The sequence below is a fragment of the Takifugu rubripes genome, chromosome 3 (assembly GCF_901000725.2).
Source record: "Takifugu rubripes chromosome 3, fTakRub1.2, whole genome shotgun sequence".
Classification (NCBI taxonomy): domain Eukaryota; kingdom Metazoa; phylum Chordata; class Actinopteri; order Tetraodontiformes; family Tetraodontidae; genus Takifugu; species Takifugu rubripes.
In genome coordinates, this window is record NC_042287.1 from 9,662,435 (window position 1) to 9,681,943 (window position 19,509).

Below are 19,509 nucleotides of genomic sequence, written 5' to 3' on the forward strand. Positions count from 1 at the left end.
TTAAAAGTATGTAATTAAAAACAATCAAATGGAAGATAGATAGATAGATAGATAGATAGATAGATAGATAGATAGATAGATAGATAGATAGATAGATAGATAGATAGATAGATAGATAGATAGATAGATAGATTCACTATATAAACAAGAACATACATGTTCTCATGTTTGTTTATTTGTGTTGTCCATATCTACAAACTGTTCATGTGTTCTGATCTACCTGTGTGATACATTTAAATGTTAAATGTGTACTGTAATAATCACAAGTACACCTTGCCCTAATGTATATATGAGCAGTCACTCTTAAAAAAAGCAGTTGCCATTTATTGACTGTTGATTGTTGTGTTGTCACTTATGCAACAATCTAAACCGCCTGCAGGTCTGTTCCAGCCAATGGAGAGGAATCTCTGCTCCTGGCTAATGGGAAATTAGACAGATTAAAGAGCCAAAGGCGCGCTTCTGCTCTGAGACCCGAGAAAGTTTCACATCAGTTTCAACTGACGATGCTCCAGGTGAAAAGACAAACAACCACCTATACATCTGTGTTTTAATGGGTAAAATTTGAGGACGGCCCATTAAATTAGTCTGTCTTATTGGCAGGTGTCTGGGAGTGGGGACAATATGGTCGAATGCCAGTTGGAGACTCATAGCAACAAGATGGTGACGTTTAAATTCGACATTGAAGGAGATGCACCAGAGGACATAGCAGATTATATGGTGGGCAACTAATTTGCTGTCACAGCTAAAAAGTATTTATAACCTTTCATTTTTTAACTGCTGCTTGCCTCCTTTTTCAGGTTGAAGAGGACTTTGTCCTAGATATAGAGAAAGAAAAATTTGTTGAGGAGCTCCAAGCCATAGTTAAAAAGGCACAAGAAAATCTTCAAACACATTCACTGGTATGTTAATTTACAGCTATTTTTTTGCTCTATTATTATGTCATTGATAGAACATAAATAACTTAGAATTTTCATTTCTGTATCAGACTGGATCAACAGACCAGCTGCACGTCAGCACTCCCAGTAGCTCCTCAGGTGGGTAATAAATAAGCAGCTGAAGACACAGGCACTGCAAAGAAAATAGTGCATGTTATGTTGTGAATAATAACACGTTTTAATAATCTTTAGTCGACTCAGTACCCTATTCTTCTCCAGTGGGACGCTGGCGCTTCTTCATCAACCAGACCATCCGACACAGAGACTCTTTATCCAGCCAAGGAGCGGCCACCCCTTTACCCACATCAGATACAAAGACATCCCAATCCCTTAAAACAGAGACAGGTGAGCTGTGTGTGAAGTCTCAATTAATTATTATTTTGCCACAACTTGCATGATACTTTATTTTTAGACTGTGTGTTACAAGTTAACTTTATGTGCAGCTTCTACGGTGACAGCTGTTGCCATCTCAAAAATATTTATGCAAATTTTTGGAGTTTAAACACAGGGGCACATATTTTCTTAACAGTTAAATTCAAAAATATCACACAGGCAACGTTTGTCTCTCTATATTATTTAGTTTGAGGCAAGCTATTGCAAGTTGTAGATGTTGTAATTTCAGGACAAGGTTTGGTGAGCTGGCAAGCTCAAATCAATGACTTGTATTTTGTGCATCCATAGAAAATGAAGGACCACAGAGTCTGGAATCTTTAAATGGAATGTCCTCTCCCCCATGTCCAAGTCATTCTGCAACCTCTCCTGCCTCAATGCAGCCCTCAGCTCTGCCTCCTATCAGTGCTCCCTCCGGTAGCATTTCTGCCCCGGCCTCCACTTTTGAAGCCAGTGTCCCATTTGCACCTGTTGCTGAGCTGCTGCCACCAGGTCCCAGTGAGCAGGTCTCTAGCGCTCCCTCATCAATACTAGTTCCTGCTGCTGTGAACATACCCACGTTGTCCACTGCTGCTGCCATTAAATCTCCAACGCTCACCACCCTTCACCTGGATGTGCTTTCTTCTGCTGACATGAGTGGTTGTTCCATTTTAGGTAATGCACCAGACCCATCTCCAGCCTCTTTTCTTTCTCCCACTCTTCCTCCTCTGTCTGCTGCTGCGATGATCTCCTCAGCAGTGAGTCAGCTTGGTGCAGAGCAGCAGTTGACACTCAACCCAGTCTCTAAACAAACACAGGCCCAACTTCAGCAGACACCTGTAGTTCAGCAGCAGTTGTACACAATAATGGCTGAACAGCAGACACAACAGACACAACATCCAGTTCCGATGCAACATTTACAACATCGGGCATTCCAAGAGCAAGCACAGCTCCAGCAGGACCGCAAACTGCAACAATCCTTAACCTTACAGCAACAGCAGACAATGCAGAAGCAAATACCACAATCTAATGTGACAGAAGTGCCAGTGTTGCCCCAGCTGGATCATCCAGAACTGCCAGTGCCCCTGCAGCAGTCCCAACAAGCTCTTCCTCAACAGCCACCACAACAATACGCCCAACACTTGCTGCAGCAGCAACAGTTACAGCAGATGCCGCAGCAAGGTATGGCACCCCAAGCTGCAGCGCAACAGCAGGGCCACATCGATCACCAGCAGCAGCAAATGCCCCTTCAAGAGACACTGCAGTTCCAGCAACAACAAATGGCACTGCAGCAGCAGCAGCAGCAGCGGCAGCAGCAGCAGCAGCAGCAGCAGCAGCAGCAGCAGCAGCAGCAGCAGCAGCAGCAGCAGCAGCAGCAGCAGATGTTTATGTCTGCTGCCATTTTAAAACCAGACCAAACACAGTTGCTGCCCTTGCCAGGTAGTCAGCAACTGTTTCAGCAGCAGCCATTGCTCAATGTTGTTCCGGTACAATCCCAGCAGACGCTGGTGCAACAGACCCACGTTCCTGCTGAGGCGGTGCAGCAAAATGTACATACGCACCTAAAGCTGCAACATTTTGATCAGCAGCAGCAAGAAATGGTCAAAGCTACGGAGGCACCCCCGATGCAGCAGCAGCGGCCACTGCAGAAGCAATCCTCTTTGCAAATGTCAGAGTCTGAGGCATCAGCAGGAGACACGAGTGTCACAGAGGACATGTGCAGCCACTCTGCTTCTTTTTACCCTACTTCTGACTCCTCTCTGCCCCCTCTCCATCCGAGCACAGCCGAAGCCCCCACGCCTGCCCTCTCCCACGCGCTGACACCTTCACCTGCTCAGCCCTCCTCAGTCGCTGAGTCAGACAGTGAAGGCCCTCCCAAAATTGAATATGTAGACAACCGCATAAAGACTCTGGATGAAAAGCTGAGGAACCTGTTATATCAGGAGTATAGCAGTGGGGCACCAATGACTGGGGGAGCAGCCTCCGGCCCTGCATCCACTGCCTCCTCATCAGTAGGAGGTGACAAGCTATCTGAGCCACAGTCTTTCCCCCCACCAGCCTCATCCTCGGATACTTCTCCTCACTCTTCGTCATCCTCTACCTCTTCCACTACATCCCGCTCCTCTTCAACCTCTCCTGGACCACCAGAGAGAGTCGGGGCAGGGAAGGAAGGACCCAGTGTTTCAGAGCCGCTCACAATGGAGGAACAACCTAGCACTTCTATCCCCTCTACTTCTACCTCCTCTACCCCTCCTACTTCTTTAATGCCCCCCAAGCAGCTAGACTGTACAGGACCTCAGAAACCACCTGTACCAGGAGAACCAACCATTCTTGTGAGTGATCAAAATCGTGTGGTTTCTTCACTAAAATCTCCAACATTAATCTCTGATGATAGTCAATCTCTTATAAAACTAATTCCGAGTGTGTCTATAATACATTTCTCTACTTTTGGAAGGAAATTTACCTCAAACATAGTATAGTTTACCAAAAAACTCTATCTTTTACAATGGGTGAAAGGAGTTAAAGTAGATCTATGAAACCCTCATGTTGTCTTCTAAATGTTCTAGGCTGTATCACCACACTCTAGCACACCTGGAGACACATCGTGGCAGTCTGGGCAACACCCCATCCCTCTACGACATGGAGAGCAGAAGCACAATGCAGGAGGTGGATATTTTGGCCTAAACCTGACATGTCCTAGTATGAGAAATCCTGTTAGCAAGAAATCCTGGACTCGCAAATTCAAATACTGGGCGTGCAAACTGCGCCACTCCTCCAGCTTGTTCAAGAAGCCCAGGGTCTTGCAAGGTAGCGTCCTTTTAGGGATCAAACAAGTGAGAGAAAGAGAGAGAGAATGGGATGTTGGGGCATGGACTACATCTGATGTTTGTATTAGTTTTTAACATAGTAAAGAATATTAACTGTTAATTTTAAAGTATACTGTTGTTAATAGCTAATAATCCTGTTTTGATATTGTGCTTATTGTGTCCATTTAATGTCAGTGTTGACAACAACACTTTTTCTTTTCCATTCAATTTGTCTAATTTATTTAATTTGACTCTCATTAAAATCTTTCTTTTTGCATGGGTTACTCACCCAGGGGCCAGAACAGTGGAGAGTAGTGGAGGGTGGCTGGATGAGCTCTGGAGTAAAGCCCAGCTGTGCCTGTGCCTCAGACATAATCCCTGTCACCCCCAACCCTCTTTTTTAACCCCCACTTTTCAGTCACTGCCATCAACAACCATCTCACCTCTCCCCCACCCAACTTAACCCAGATAAGACAAACGCTAAGCTGCTAAACCGATATTAGATCATCTGTCACCATTCATAATTTCTGTATCCATTCTGTGTCATCTCAGAAAGCAGAACATTGCTGCACCAAGACCGTTGTATGCTGCAGTCTTGGTGGATACTCTATTATTCATGCATTTTAAGTTCATTTGAATAGCAAATTCTATGGCGTGCATCATCCAGGATTTATGAATTGCTGCCAGGTTCTGCTGTGTAATTTCCATCTGTCCTGCATGTCTCTTGTTGCTGTATGTTTAACAGTACCTCACAGCATCTTTTTATTTTTTGCCTCAAGAGTACAAGCATGTGTGACTAATAATGAGTTCTTGTTTGATGCTTAACACTATTGCAGTGAAATGTGCTAATATAATAACCCCAAATATCACGTAAGCTGAACAACACTAGTTAAGATCTGAGCCCAGATCTTAAATGTGTTAGACTGTTTTAACATGGAAAACAATGGGACAGTGTGAATGAGGGAGTGGGTGAGTGGGGATACCATGTTAGTAGCCATTTCACAATATGTTTATTTTCCATGCTTACAATAGTTATGTTTTTAATACTAAATACCACTCATTCTCACATTTACTCATATACATGTATTTATATACACGCAGCTTCTTGCACTTGTTAGTTTAAATAAGTTGTTATATTCTAATATTGTGCTTTTATCCATGCCCACATCTGTCTGTGTGCTCCTCTGTGTTTCTTTGTTTATATTTTTTCCTGTCTGTTGTTTGTGTGTTATATTTACATTTATACCTTTCTTTCTGTCTTGCTATTCTTGGTTCTTTGGTTTCCTTTTGTCCATGTCAGGACGCTCCAGCGGTGAAGGACTTAAGGAAGATAAAGAGGTTTCACCACTAAATTCACCTTCACACAAAGGAAGATTTCAGGTGGGACCAGTGCTTTGGGCTTTGTCACTGATTATTTTCAGCCTTTATTGTATAGTGGACAAAACATTAAATATGTGTTGTGCCCCTTTATCCTGTCAGGTGACTCCAGTACCTCACTCCTCTCCCCCAAAGGATACAACATCAAGCCATGTTGGTACTCACAGGAAAGTGGGACGCTTTTCTGTCACCAAGGCGGAGACTCGGAAGGAGGACTGGCTGACCGACAGCTCCCCTGTGTCTCCTGATTTGGAGAGGGAGAGGAGAACTCACGCAAAGGAGGAAGAGAAAGAGGAACGTAAAAGGGTGTCAGCAATGGCTCACCTGCCTCGAGGAAATGGGCACAACCACTCGCCGCTGGGCAGCAGTGACGATGATGAGGATGATGAGAGTGAGCTGGAGGATGAAGAACTGAGACGGGAACTGCACAGGCTCAGAGAGAAGTAAGTCTTCTAAGTGAAACCTTGAAGTCTTGGTTGAGTAACAGTGGATGCAGGCGTCACCTAGGGCACATTTTAATGCCACAACGTTGAGCTACATTCTCCCTTGATATCTTTGTCATAATTGAGATTGCATTTAATCCCTAATCTTTAACCTGTTTGTGGACTTGGGAAAAATTCAGAAATTCTTCCTCTGACTTTGCAGCTATATGGCTGCTGTGATGAGCACTACAAGTTTGAAACTTTACCGGATATTTTATTAATAGTTATTTCCCAGGGGTGGAAACGACACAGAAATGTCAGTTGGAAATACAAACAGCAATGCTCGATCAGACCAGCCACATTTGCTGCAGTCAGTTTTGGCCTAGGGCTCTAGATTCTTCCGAGTCTAGACTTACCTTCACAGTGGAGGGAGTACATGTATTTTTTTCCCTTTTTCCCTATAGGCACATCAAGGAAGTGGTTTCCCTTCAGGCCCAGCAAAACCGAGAGCTGCAGGACTTATACAGACAGCTGCGTTCCTTTAAAGACCAAAGGCAGAGTTTGCCTGCCTCGCTGTCACGAGCACCTCTTCCCGCAGCGCCCGCTGTCCTCTCTCCTCGTAGGCACAGGCCAGCCAAAAGCAAGCTTCGGCCCAGGCCTCATTCGCACATGGATAACAATGGTGTCACACATTCTGGTATGGCCTGGATCCACTCCCACACTTTCTCCTCTCACTCACACTTTGCCTCTCTGTAATGGTGTCATGTTTTTCCTGCATGTAGGCCTGCAGCAGCCAAGCAATTTCTCAGGTAGTGAACAGAGCAGACTCCCCCACTGCTGTAACCCTGAGCAGCACACTTCACTTCCACTGCCTGGTAAAGAAGGTACAGTAGGTTGTGAAATTGGCTTTGTCCACCTTATCCATTTTCCTTAATTCAACAAATTCTGTAATTGTGAAAGACTCCGTGGAATAATGCGTCCCCTCCATGTTCTGCAGATAACAATCCTTTAAGAAAATGCACATTCACAGATGAACTGCACAAACTTGTTGATAACTGGACAAAGGAGACGATGGACCCTACCCCTCACAGACCCTCTCTCAATCAGATTAAGCAGATTCAGCAGGAGTTAGGAGGCTGGTGTCAACAAAGTGAGGTAGGAAGAAAATGGTGGCAATCATCATTAATCAATATAACCAATTTGATGATTATGTTGTACTTTGTGTTAACAAGTATTGACCTGTGTATTCTCCTAGGTGCCTCCATCGGGTTGGTTTTCGATGGCACCTCAGAGCCCTGTGGGAGCATCTTCCCATTACACCTGTGGAGGGAGCCTGCCCACATTGAACTCCTCAGCGCCACCATCACAGACAACCTTGGCTCAAGTGCCACAGATGCACCCCCATCAGTCTGTCCCCCTGCAGCAGCTGGCCTATCAACAGTCCCTTCTCCAGCAGCAGATTCCACAGTCCCAGATGCAGACTCCCACACAGACCCAGTCCCTTCAGCAGACGCAACCCCTCACCCCGCTGTCCCATTCAACGCCACAAAGCCAACCTCTTCTTCCTCCCCAGATTCCCACATCGCAGGTACCGATGGTTGTGCCTCTGCTGCCTGGCAGTGGCAGCACTGCACACACAGATAGCTCTGCTAATACTGGGGGGGCATTTTGTTCTTCCTCCTCCTCTCCCAGTTTTTCCTCTGCTGCTGCTCTATCCTCCAGTGCCAAAATTCACCCAAATCCCCCCACCTCTACTCTCCCTCTGGGACAGAAATAAAAACTAAAACATGAGATGAATGTGATGATGCCAGAGAGGAAAACGCAACTCGAGGTCTAGAACAGATCCATTTGGAGTGTCATTATTGTGTGTGGCTGTAATGAATATATGAATTCTGCTGTTGTTGTGGATGAGATGTGTCATGTATTATTTACATGTCCCTCATGTCCTTTTAAACCTTTTTTTTTTTTTTTTTTTTTAAATCCACCTCGGATCTCCCTAAGCAGGACAAAATGGTATCTCTGTTAAAATTGTCAATGCTTGCAAACAAGAAGTATCCTTTTTTAAGTGCAATTAGTGATGGTCAAATTGATTAGCGTGTACTGTGTGGGTTTGTCTGTAAGGCATCAAATATTTTGTTGATATTGACACAAACCAGTATCATAGATAATCTTCATAGTCTGCTTTTGGCAATCTTTTGAAAAATTTAGGTTTACAGGAAAAAGTAATGTGCTAAGCACTGAAAAATACTCTGAACGCATGTTACTCAGCATGCACCAGGACAGCATGTTCTTTTGTATTGTCATACAACTGTATTAGGCCGTGGACAGATGATATCAGTCTGAACTACCTTGATGTGATTCATTATTCAGAGAACTTATGCAATTTTAGGGATACATTCAGTCAAAGACCATTAATTTAGGGAAATTACTTGTGTTCAGACTTGTGGCACTTGCCATATAATCAGGAATCTTTTTCTTAAATGATTTTAATCAGCCAAATTTAAAATAGATCCCAGACTCATTAAAAAAATGTGTCACAAACATATCGAAGCACATCAGATCACAGGTGTAGACAAAGGAGGAATTTTTAAAAAGTGAAAAACTGCCAAGTTATTATAAAGTAGGGAGAGCGTATGGGTTATTCTGTTATTGCCTTCAAAACTAGCAGAATTTTTGTGAGTGTGGGTGTTTTTATGTGACAAATATTTGTGATAGTATTATGGTATATTTCCTACAAATTGCATACCTGTTTCCTTCATTCAGAGCGGCCTCTCATATGTCAGTGTACCCTGATAATAATGTTTACCTTGCCTTCATTTGGGCTTTTTTATCTAGACAAACAAAATATGTGTGAGGTTAAGCTATATGCCAGCTATATGTTTGCTTTCTAACAGATCTTTGCTTCCCTACTTGTTAACAATATCAGAAAAACAACCTTGGATCATGGACTCAACTGTGGGCCCTTAAAATGTTCCAGAGAAGGTCAATTTGTTCACATTTGAAAATTTTGTGTATTCTTGAATCTGAAGTCAATCACAGATTGAAAAACAATGCAAACAGGTATCAGCAGTCCATATTTGATCAGGTGTTGTTATACTTTTTGTTCTAATACATAGAATAAAGGTGATGCAACATTTCTGCTATTTCATTAATATAAATGACCTTGGACCAGTTTTACTGATGATCAGTGGAAGAATAGCAGATTTAATAAACAAAAGCTATGGTTGTTGAAGAGAAATACAATTGCATAACATTTTACATAACAATGCAGTTCTTTACTTGTTGCTTTTCAGGACAATCCACATGGTCACGGAGACGTAATTAGTGAAGGTGAAATACTGTGTTGTCATGTCTGATACTAACATGGCTGCAAGCTACAACCTAATCATAATTCATGATGTGGAGCTGGCTTTGTCCTTGAAGTGTTACCAAATGTTAAAGGATAAAAGATTATTTTTGTATTTTGAAATGGGATTGTACAAATTGTAAAACTGTATTCATCATCATCATCATAATTTTTAGGTTATTTGAAATGAGAAAATATTGGTTTTCATCCCTGTTTACATGGGACTGCCCTGCCTTGATATACCTCTTTACTTCATGACATGCCAGCAGCATTAGATAAATTTCACTGTCATTGACATTTGATGTAGAATTAAACTACATTTATTATTAAAATAGACCACAAAATTAGACCACATTCAAACAGTTGATCAATTACACTTTAATGAACATTCATTCAATAAGAACCAGGGGAGTCCCAAAATAGCATTTATGAGAACCAATGGTAAAAGAACATTTGGGCAGAGACACCTTAAAAAGTAAAATAGGTGATTAGCCTCTGTAAATTGTAACTAATTCAATTGTTGGTTTAATTTATGTTTTGTAACTAATCAAAATAAATGATGTTAAACATCAAATTTTGACAGTGTGTTGTGTTGATTATTTAAATGCCGAAAATCACAGTACAAGGCTGAATGCTACAGCACCACTTAATGTATACGTTTGGCTGTTGTATTTCATCACAGAGCCAGCAATTAAGTCAATGAAACATTCAGATATTGGATTTATTACACCTAGAAATTCATATATCTTATACTGAAACAAAAAAAGATCAACGACTCCTTTGTTTCTGAAGTTGACAGTTTTCATTTATTTACTGTTATTAGTAATATTAGTATTAATATTAGTGTGTAGTCCTCAATAATGCTAACTTTTTGGCAATTTATTGGCGTCTAAACATTTTGCAACGTATTTTTATGAATGCAGCTCAGTTTGACTTCCCGTAACTTTATTGTTCAATGACGACGGACAAGTAACACAACAGTCGGATGCTACTGGATTTGAAATGGCGTTGATGTAGTTCGCTACACCGTATTGTGTTCTTGTTGTGCTCTCTGTTGTCGTTTCGCGTTGTGCTTCTACGTTTCAATCAATTCCTGGGTGTGATCTTTCCATCGAAAGATTAAGAAAATGATAAATGTGTTGACGTAAACTACAAATAACAGACGTTGCATAATAAGGCCAGCGTTATCCCCGATCTTGCGTAAGGATTTCATCTGCTCTCAAATTCAAGGCCTGCCGCAGCCAACTGTCGGTAAGTTGCAAGATCAAAATTTACATTTTAATGCAAAACAACATACATTTGTCGTGTTGCAACTGTTTAGCATTTGAATTTATATGTGAACTTTTTTGGGCAACGTTATTTACAATGTTTCTTGTTTTGTTCAAACATACACTGCTCTCAATGTTTGGGTTAGCCACATCGGGGGCTAATCCGGCTAACGTTAGCTTACGTCCGAAGCACGTCCGTGTTTTGATACTACCAATAGTATATCATTGCATATTTACAAATCGTGGAAAAAAGTGTTACATTTAAAATTTACCGGTGTTTCTTCTATTTTAATTAGCGCTATATTATACCGAATATAACGGCTCTTATTTTCTGCATTTGGAAAATAGCTGCTAATTACCAGATTACTAGGCAGCATCACTGTAGTTCACCGACTGCATCCTGGTTTGCAGGTGCACTTGTGATTTTATTGTTTGGTTGGAATTCAACAGTTTTATGATTAGTTGGTTTCGTCGGGATCTGCAAAATTCAACAGCTCTTCTCTTGCTTTCCAACAGGCTTAAAGTACGTGGATCTCAGCTACTTTGAACCCGAAGTGAAGTGACTTGAGAGCTTGGTTCCAGAGAAACGTTGGCTTTGCTGATTGAAACTGGGCTTGACTACATCCTTAGCAGCTGAAAGCCTGTTGTATCACTATGGCATCCGTACCGGTGTACTGCCTGTGCCGCCTGCCATATGATGTGACTCGCTTCATGATTGAGTGTGACATCTGTCAGGACTGGTTCCATGGAAGGTAAGCCTGTTTTTGTTCAGGAAAATGTTAACTGTGGCTGCAGTATTCTTGCAGGTAGCTGCAAAATCTGCATAGTGTTTGACTGATGTATGTTTTTTTGTAGTTGTGTTGGGGTGGAGGAAGACAAAGCAGCTGAAATTGACTTGTATCACTGCCCCAACTGTGAGGTTACACATGGACCTTCTGTCAGTGAGTCGACATTCTTTATGTTTCCTTGTCATGCTGTTATTGGATTATGTTTATTTCGAAGTGCACTTATTATTTTCACTGTTTTTTCTTTAACAAGTGCGCAAACGCCGTGGAGGCAACAAGCAGCCAGATTATGGAGCCTCTGGAACGAGAGTTCCAACTCGACCTGTTAAAACGGGAAGCTCGCAGTTTGTCAGGGAGCTACGGAGCCGGACTTTCCCAAAGTATGTCTCTCCTCAAGCCAAGGCTGTGCAATAACACGTTCGTTTAAATTGCAAGTTGCATTGCAAACGATTTATTAGTGCAGTTATTTGTCCAATTCAAGTGTAACCCTTTTGTTCTTAAGTTACCTGTAATATTGAACCCTTTTTTAACATTTTCGCTTTGGTTTCTCTGTCTGTTTTCTTGATGACAGTGCAGATGAAGTTTTACTCAAACCAACTGGAGCCCAGCTGACGGTTGAGTTTCTGGAAGAGCATTCATTCAGTGTCCCGGTCATGGTGCTGCGGCGGGATGGACTCGGCATGACCCTCCCGCCAGCTTCATTCTGCGTCAGCGATGTGGAGCATCACATCGGTAAATTTGGATGATTGAACCTGTGCTCTTCTGAAGACTAATGTACAGATGAAGGATTAAATAGATAATTTTGATTTTGCAATATATCCTAACAACTTTGGTAATGCCTTTTTCCTAGCGTTTGTTTAATTTGATGGAACTGTAATTACAGGTTCTGACAGACAGATTGATGTGATTGACGTGTCTCGTCAGTGCGACTTGAAGATGCGTCTGGGAGACTTTGTTGAATACTACAACAGCCCCAACAGAGACAAGGTCCTTAACGTCATCAGCCTAGAGTTTTCTGAAACCCGGTATACAAATATTTCTATTTTATTCCACAGAATTTCAAACGTATTTTTATTTTAAATGTGTCAAACCGAAGCATTTTGAGAGTAGCACATTTAAAAATACCTTGACCATTACTCCGTAGGTTTCACTGTGTTTAGAAATCCTGTAGAAAATAAGAGAGCTGTGCTAAGATTACTTTAGGCACCCAAAACCAACAAATTAAAACATTGCTTAAGTGGCCATTAACTTGTTTTAGGTTGTCAAACTTGGTGGAAACCCCAAAGATTGTGAGGAAATTGTCTTGGGTGGAAAACCTTTGGCCTGAAGAGTCCATATTTGAACGTCCTAATGTGCAGAAGTACTGCTTAATGGGGGTGAAAGACAGCTATACGGACTTCCACATTGATTTTGGAGGCACCTCAGTGTGGTATCATGTTCTGAGGGTAAGAGTAAACTCAGTACTGTTGTCTTCCAGCCGCAGAGTTTCTATTGGTTTCTTATAACTGTTGTTTTAAATCTGTCTTCTCCTTTTAGGGTGAGAAAATCTTCTACCTGATTTCCCCCACCCCAGCCAACTTGGCATTATTTGAACGATGGAGTTCTTCTTCCAATCAGAATGAAATGTTCTTTGGCGACCAGGTGGATATGTGTTATAGATGCTCTGTCAAACAAGGGAACACCTTGTTCATACCGACAGGTAAGGTGTATTACTTGGTTTTGTTTCAGATTTTCGTGCTGATAAATTTGAAGCTTTGATTCCATTTTTGCCTTTTCCAGGGTGGATTCACGCTGTGTTGACGCCGGTAGATTGCCTGGCATTTGGGGGGAACTTCCTGCACAGCCTCAACATTGACATGCAGTTACGGTGAGTTGCTTCAGGAAGCTTCATACGAAGACCAGGTTAAAAAAAAAAAACGTTTTCGTCAGGTGTTTTTTCAGTTTGGCAACGTATAAAATTCAGACAAGCGAGAACCTTGTTTGTTTAGGAATAGAAGGTTGTTTTTTGCCCTCATCACCAAATGCTCACTACTAAGACTCGGTGAAACTCAACTGAAGCTTTGAGTTTCCATATTTTGGAGTTGCATACTTGTGTTTTCTAATATTGATATGAGCCCAGTTGCACACATTATAACGGCTTATAACGAGTTCTGTTTCCGCCTTCATTTTCAGAGCATATGAAATAGAAAAGAGATTAAGCACAGCAGATCTGTTCCGATTCCCAAACTTTGAAACCGTGTGCTGGTACGTTGGAAAGCATCTTCTTGACACCTTCAGAGGTGAGAAATCTTAATACGCATGTTAGGAATGCCCTGCTGAGTGTCCTAAGATGTATTGGCTTTGTCGGTAACATTAACTATGTGTTGTTCTGTTTCCCAGGTTTGAGAGAAAACCGCAGACACCCAGCTGCTTACCTGGTTCACGGGGCCAAAGCCCTGAACAATGCTTTCCGCAGCTGGACCCGTAAAGAGGTTCAAATGTTATTCTGTTTATCGTTCTATCGTTATATTACCTGGTATATTTCCCTCCTTATCTAAGTATTTTTCTTTATAAATGTAGGCTTTAGGCGAACATGAAGTAGAAATTCCAGAAACCATCAATACTCAAACACTTGTGAAAGACCTTGCCAAGGAGATTCGATTGGTTGAGGTAGATAATTATCCGCTTTCTTTTCTGTTTTCAGCGTTTTTTTTAAACAGTTCAACTAAAATGTACACATATCCTTTGACAGGACATCTTTCAGCAAAACATAGGTCGCACCGGACCTCCGTTTCCTGGTTCCCCACTCTCTAAAGCTCCCCTGACTGCATCTCAGAATTCAGGTCGCCCCCCAGGAAAAAAGAAGGGACCCAAGCCAAAGGAGGTGGTGGGGAGCCTGGCTCCCACTGGAACCAAAAAACAAAGTCAGAAGAGTCTACTTAAGGCAGAGGCAGGGGAACTTGACCTCATTGAGATTCACACCAAACACACACTGAAAAAGTTTAATCCTGGCAAATCCAAGAGCAGGAACAAGGTACGACAGCTGTGGGATTGGATTTGTGTGATTACTTCAGTCTTATTTTCTCTGTTTCTTCCATCTTTCAGTTGGACATGCCCTTAGATGAGCTGGGAGGGAAGATAAACAAAAGCAAACTGAAACTGGTGCTGACTAATGGAAAAATCCAAGGGTATTTTTAGGAGCTCCGTCTTTTTTATGCCGTTTGTTAGAAAGTTTAGATACTCACCTGCTGATCTCCTGGCTGTAGTAAGAAGAATGGGAGCAGTAACGGTGCAGGAAGTGCTGGAAGTTACAAGCACCTTTCAATGGAAGAATCTAGTCTGTCGGACTTAGATTCTGAGGATGAACTCCAGATTGACGAGACCCCTCCCCCACGGCGCAAACCTGCAGGTTCGGGGAAGAAGAAGAAATTAAGCAGTAAGTATCTGACTTTAGCTGCGCAAGAGCTTTGGAACACACAGCAAATGTGTCCATGTGCACGGAGTTGCTAATGTGAGACATGAAGTGCACACCCATGTGGCTTAGCAAGATGTTTCTGTGCGGAAATCGATATGCTCAGCTTGTCTTCCTTCAGTCCAGGTCAGCATATTTGTTTTATTATATCCAGCTATGCCACATAAACCAATGGGGAATTGCAGCAATGTGAATCTAAATAAGAAACTTATGTATATAGAACTTGACTTAGCTTGATAATACTGGAGAATCTACCACAGTAGCGTCCCACAGATTTACAGTTACTTTCCTTTTTTGTATACAAGTTTTGGATTTTCCTTCAGGATGAGCCTTTGACTTTTTGCTGTATTGTAACTTTTCTAATTTGCCCTCAGCTCTTCCCAGAAAACTTCCCAGAGCCAAACCCTGCTCTGACCCAAATCGCATCAGGGAGCCTGGAGAGGTTGACTTTGACATTGAGGTGAGGTTATCCTGGAAATAAAAATGCTTCCATATGTTCTGCTGCAGTTTAAGCTCCTACAGAACACCTTTAATAGATGGTACCTGTCTGGGCTGATGTTGAAGTGCACCACTAAGACAGTATACAGTTTTAATGAGATAATGAAAAAATGATTGTTTCTTTGGTTTCAGGAGGACTACACCACAGATGAAGAGGCACTAGCTGCACATGGCGTGAAGGGTGGAGCCGGAGGTATTCTGGATTTGTTGAAAGCCAGCAAACAAGTAGCGGGTCTGGACTCTGGAGCAGTCGGGTAAGATCATCCCGCTTAAATCCCATACTTTCCACAGTTGTCTTAGTGGGAAGTAATTTTCAGATTAGTGCAATTAAATGTCCTATGAAATGACCACGTTTGCACTGTTGTTGAGGCAGCACGCTACATTTCTGACGTGATGTTTGATCGCTCACATCTGCTTTTCCTTTCAGTGAGGAAGCTCCTGCTTCTCCCAGTACGCGTGATGCCATTCAGGGCATGCTGTCAATGGCCAACCCACCTTCCTCTTCCTCCTCTTCCTCCTCTTCATCTCCTCTATCCATCTCTGGAGGACTTACAGAGGGGATGGGTAAGGTAAAGGAAAAGGGTGGTAGGGCAGTTTGGGTCACCGGAAACTCCAAAAAGACGGGACATTCCGAGAAGAAACCGGTCATCGAGCGGCCTGGAAAACGTCCAATCAAACGGCCGGCCCGTCACCTCAGTGATGACGACAGTCCAGATGAGCAGGAAACTTTAGGGACCTGTTTTAAAGATTCAGACTATGGTGTGCAATGACATACAGATCTCTGAATGACCTCTTCAAATGTTTATTTTTAGGATTGTGTTAAATTATGTGAATTATTGTTTTAAGTGTATCCATCGCTTGAGTCTGATGAGGAGGACCTAGCTAACAAAGCTAAGATGAAGAGGAAGAAAAACTGGGAAGACACACCGTGGAGTCCTAAAGGTAGCAGGCGGGCTCGCGCTTCACGCTGGATTTTTAGTTGTAATGACTATTGATTATTAATTGTCTCTTCACAGCCAGGGTGATGCCGACTCTCCCCAAACAGGAACGACCAGCTCGAGAAGGAGCCAGAGTTGCATCTGTGGAAACGGGTCTGGCAGCAGCTGCTGCTAAATTGGCTCAGCAGGTGAGAACAGAGGAGGAAAGCGTCGTTGCGTCTGTGAACACTGTTAAATCTGTTGAAGCGAACGGTGCGGAGAAACACAGATCGACTTTTACAAAATGCCGGTTTTCATTTGATCCAGGAGCAGCAAAAGCCCGTCAAAAGGAAATACACGAAAAAGCAACGTCCTGCGGCTCCTGTGGTCACCGCTGCCCCTGTTCAGACGGAAGCAGCCCCACCCTCACCACCTGCTGCTGCAGAGTCTGCTGCAGACTTCAGCCCAGAAAGGAAAATGGATTACTTCTCTGCTAGTCTGTTGGACCATGAGTACACAGCAGGACCTGGTCCTTTTGGGCCCGGCGGTCCCAGAGGCAGCGGAGCCATGGCCCCAGGTGTATTCCTCACTTCACGGAGACCTTCACTGTCTCCACAGAACAGCAATACTCAGTCGGGTGCATCACCAGCCAGCTTGGCCAGCCAGGGAGCGACAGGCGTCGGTCAAGGTGAGCGCAGACAGCTGACGCAGAGCTGCACGTCTGTGACGGCCCGTTTTCTCACACACTCTCTGTTTTTTGATTCTGATTCAGGGAGACGTCCAAAAAAAGGACTTGCGACGGCAAAACAGAGACTTGGGAAAATCCTCAAGATTCATCGCAACGGCAAACTTCTGCTGTGAGAGCAATGCAGGACAGCAGGCTGAGAACTTTTACATGAAGAATGAAGAATCTTTTTGGTTAAATAGGTCTGAGGTGGCGGAGACTCTGGGCTATATTTTGTACTGAGGTTTATTTGTTTACTGTTAGAACATTGTTGTGTTTTGTTGAACTTTATTTCCTCTATCGATACCTTGCTTTGGTACTCCTTTTCTCTTTCTGTTCATATACGTTTTGACATTATTAGAAAAGATAAAGTCAGCGCAAAGGTAGACATCAAATTATAGTCTTTCAATATTTTGGTTCTAAATTTTAGTGTCCAGTTTTTTAAAGGGAATGAAAAACAGCTCATTATTTATTTGGTGAACAATATAATATATAATTGTCTGCATTATATAAATATAATGTGGAGGCTTTCCCTCAGCCGTGCAGCTGTGTTGTATTTCGATGTCATTTGCAACTTTAAACATTCTTGTGGTATGATTACACACACCAATATTGAGTTTTGCACACGTCAAGCGCATGTTCACAGTTAGCTCCCAGTGTGGCGCCACACTTCTGTGTACTAGTTCGTAGTATTTGGATGTATGGATGTACTTGACTGATGCAATGCTTGTCTCAACATTTTTTTTTTTTTTTACCACTTCTGGTTTTTTTGGTTTTTTTTACCACTTATTGTGTGTATAAAATGTATCCATTACTTTGTCAAATTAGTTTTTTACAGTTTAAATTGTAAATACATGTGTTACCTGTAATTTATAGAGATACATTGAAGTAGGTAAAAAAGAGAGATGGTTCTAAAAGACTAGTTCTGCAAATGTAGATGCAGTCTTGGACCAAATGTAGAGATTATGTTGATTTTTTTTTTTTTTTTTTTAAACTACAGAATGTACTAGTAAGTCTGCAGAAATTTAGATTTGTGTGGGGAAATATTGTCAAGGTGCAGGATGTGTAAATATGTGTTGTAATTTAAGTTCTTTTATAGTTCAAAACTTTGGAGATTTCTTGAAATAAATTGTACATGATATATTGCAGTGTTTTGAAAAGAAGATCTTTTTTTTGATATTTGTATGCAGTAACTGGCATTCTTAGTCTGTCATGTCCTGTCCGTGTAACAGTGTGGGGGAGTACCCCTTTTTTATCCATTTAGTTTTCTATCAGCCGTTGTTGACATTCATTTGTGCTGACTCGTACTGTATTTTAAACTTGTTTAAATACAACCTGGAGCAGATGAAATATTCCATTGACTAAATGTCTTCCTGAATTGATTTTAGGATGTCTTTCTAAAGCTCTATTTATTCTCCAGAAGCTCAGCTTTATTTTCTAGCAATGCCCATGTAGTAGAGCCATTAATCATACCAATATTTATGTCCAATTATCAGATTTGGATCAATTGGAGTGGAATTGGATTATCCCCTGAACATGTTGAGGGTCTTCTACAGTGCCATTTTCATTCCCAAACACATTTGATTCTAAAAATTTGGTTCTCAATGGAGACAAATCCATCAAATCTATCTGCTGTTTGCTTTCACGTGCAGGAAAAACACATTTTTGGAATTTATTTCACCTTTGAACTGGAACGACCAGTGAACTGGCAGCGGGCCAACCGGAAGTAGCGCCAGTGCGGCTGTTCTCGTTTTCTACAAGGGCGTGGCGAAGGCTGCGTCACGCGTTCTCGCGAGATCCAAACGGCCCGATCACTCCGGTCCAAGATGGAGAAGCTAATGTAACATATATCCGAGGTAAGCGCACTATTGACATGACTTTTAGCTAGTTGAGCCAAGTCGTCTCATTTAATTTAGGATTTTTGTTATTGAGTCACATCATTATCGGGTGCTGTGCCACCCTAGCTGTTCTACTCTCGTAAAGTAAATAATACGCTACTTAAACCGCCATTTTTTTTTTAATTTAGCCGTGATGCCATTGACAGCATTGTGCTACTCGGGCTTAGCTAGTTAGCGCGAAACCCGCATAGTTGGACTTGTCATGTCCACTTGCTGTGTAAGTTTTCCTCGGCACTACGAATAAAACTGTTTTTTTTTCCCTCGTTCGATACGTGCACTTTTTAGAGACCTGTAATAGGAAATTCAGTGCGTTTTAATGGCTGCCGAGCTATGAAGTTGACTCCGTAATCTACCACAATTAGCAATCAAAGTAGAGCTAACTAATATACAGCTAGGCTAAACTGCTAGTCTGGTCAATTAAATAGCGCAACTTTACCAGCAACTATCCTGTCGTTAACTTATAGTTGCTGAATCCCTGCTGTGTACGGGAAACTAACCTGGTTGCGCCCAACTAAGCTATTTTGGGGTGATGCGTCAATGCTTCTTAATGAAATGTACGAAAGCCGTGCGGATCACGGTCCACCGAGACCGTCGGAGTGGGTCTGGACCCGCCCGGACCCGCCTGGCCCCGCACGGCCCCGCTGCGGTGATGGCACCAAAGAGCGATGATGAACAAAGCATCTTAGAGGCCCTGACCTTTGATCTTGCTCGA

General features: G+C 42.4%; 3 protein-coding genes and 1 long non-coding RNA gene across 23 annotated transcripts in view; 3 read left to right on the forward strand and 1 right to left on the reverse strand.

The window, feature by feature from the left end:
* Positions 1 to 9,830, forward strand: part of wnk3 (WNK lysine deficient protein kinase 3) — a 29,742-nt gene extending 19,912 nt beyond the window's left edge. For 3 of the 6 annotated variants that reach the window (XM_029833847.1, XM_029833853.1, XM_029833850.1), the window contains 13 exons: positions 380 to 512; positions 601 to 717; positions 798 to 899; positions 986 to 1,034; positions 1,128 to 1,280; positions 1,617 to 3,637; positions 3,872 to 4,112; positions 5,412 to 5,491; positions 5,591 to 5,931; positions 6,375 to 6,607; positions 6,693 to 6,803; positions 6,908 to 7,065; positions 7,166 to 9,830. In XM_029833847.1, the coding sequence (XP_029689707.1) occupies positions 380 to 512; positions 601 to 717; positions 798 to 899; positions 986 to 1,034; positions 1,128 to 1,280; positions 1,617 to 3,637; positions 3,872 to 4,112; positions 5,412 to 5,491; positions 5,591 to 5,931; positions 6,375 to 6,607; positions 6,693 to 6,803; positions 6,908 to 7,065; positions 7,166 to 7,687 (4,261 nt within the window). In that variant the 3' untranslated portion in view covers positions 7,688 to 9,830. The remainder of the gene's footprint in view (positions 1 to 379; positions 513 to 600; positions 718 to 797; positions 900 to 985; positions 1,035 to 1,127; positions 1,281 to 1,616; positions 3,638 to 3,871; positions 4,113 to 5,411; positions 5,492 to 5,590; positions 5,932 to 6,374; positions 6,608 to 6,692; positions 6,804 to 6,907; positions 7,066 to 7,165) is intronic. The other 3 variants (XM_029833848.1, XM_029833851.1, XM_029833849.1) reach the window with 3 other exon arrangements.
* Positions 9,831 to 10,213: 383 nt separating this feature from the next.
* On the forward strand, positions 10,214 to 18,254 carry phf8 (PHD finger protein 8). Its single transcript, XM_003963083.3, has 22 exons — positions 10,214 to 10,507; positions 11,041 to 11,276; positions 11,380 to 11,465; positions 11,563 to 11,689; positions 11,881 to 12,041; positions 12,193 to 12,334; positions 12,568 to 12,754; positions 12,846 to 13,008; positions 13,089 to 13,176; positions 13,482 to 13,588; positions 13,689 to 13,780; positions 13,869 to 13,958; positions 14,041 to 14,322; positions 14,394 to 14,476; positions 14,555 to 14,724; positions 15,135 to 15,220; positions 15,391 to 15,512; positions 15,686 to 16,017; positions 16,105 to 16,200; positions 16,275 to 16,384; positions 16,503 to 16,863; positions 16,948 to 18,254. Exons 2-22 carry the CDS (start codon positions 11,179 to 11,181, stop codon positions 17,034 to 17,036), a joined length of 3,072 nt encoding a protein of 1,023 aa, XP_003963132.1. The 5' UTR covers positions 10,214 to 10,507; positions 11,041 to 11,178; the 3' UTR covers positions 17,037 to 18,254.
* LOC115249166 (uncharacterized) lies at positions 14,574 to 19,413 on the reverse strand. Its single transcript, XR_003887875.1, has 3 exons — positions 19,295 to 19,413; positions 18,581 to 18,734; positions 14,574 to 14,691 (listed from the first exon to the last, which is right to left on the reverse strand). It is a non-coding gene; the product is annotated as an uncharacterized lncRNA (long non-coding RNA).
* Positions 18,666 to 19,509, forward strand: part of huwe1 (HECT, UBA and WWE domain containing E3 ubiquitin protein ligase 1) — a 31,768-nt gene continuing 30,924 nt past the window's right edge. For all 15 annotated transcript variants that reach the window (XM_029833829.1, XM_029833845.1, XM_029833838.1 and 12 more), the window contains exon 1: positions 18,666 to 18,755. The gene's annotated coding sequence lies outside the window, so the exon portion shown is untranslated. The remainder of the gene's footprint in view (positions 18,756 to 19,509) is intronic.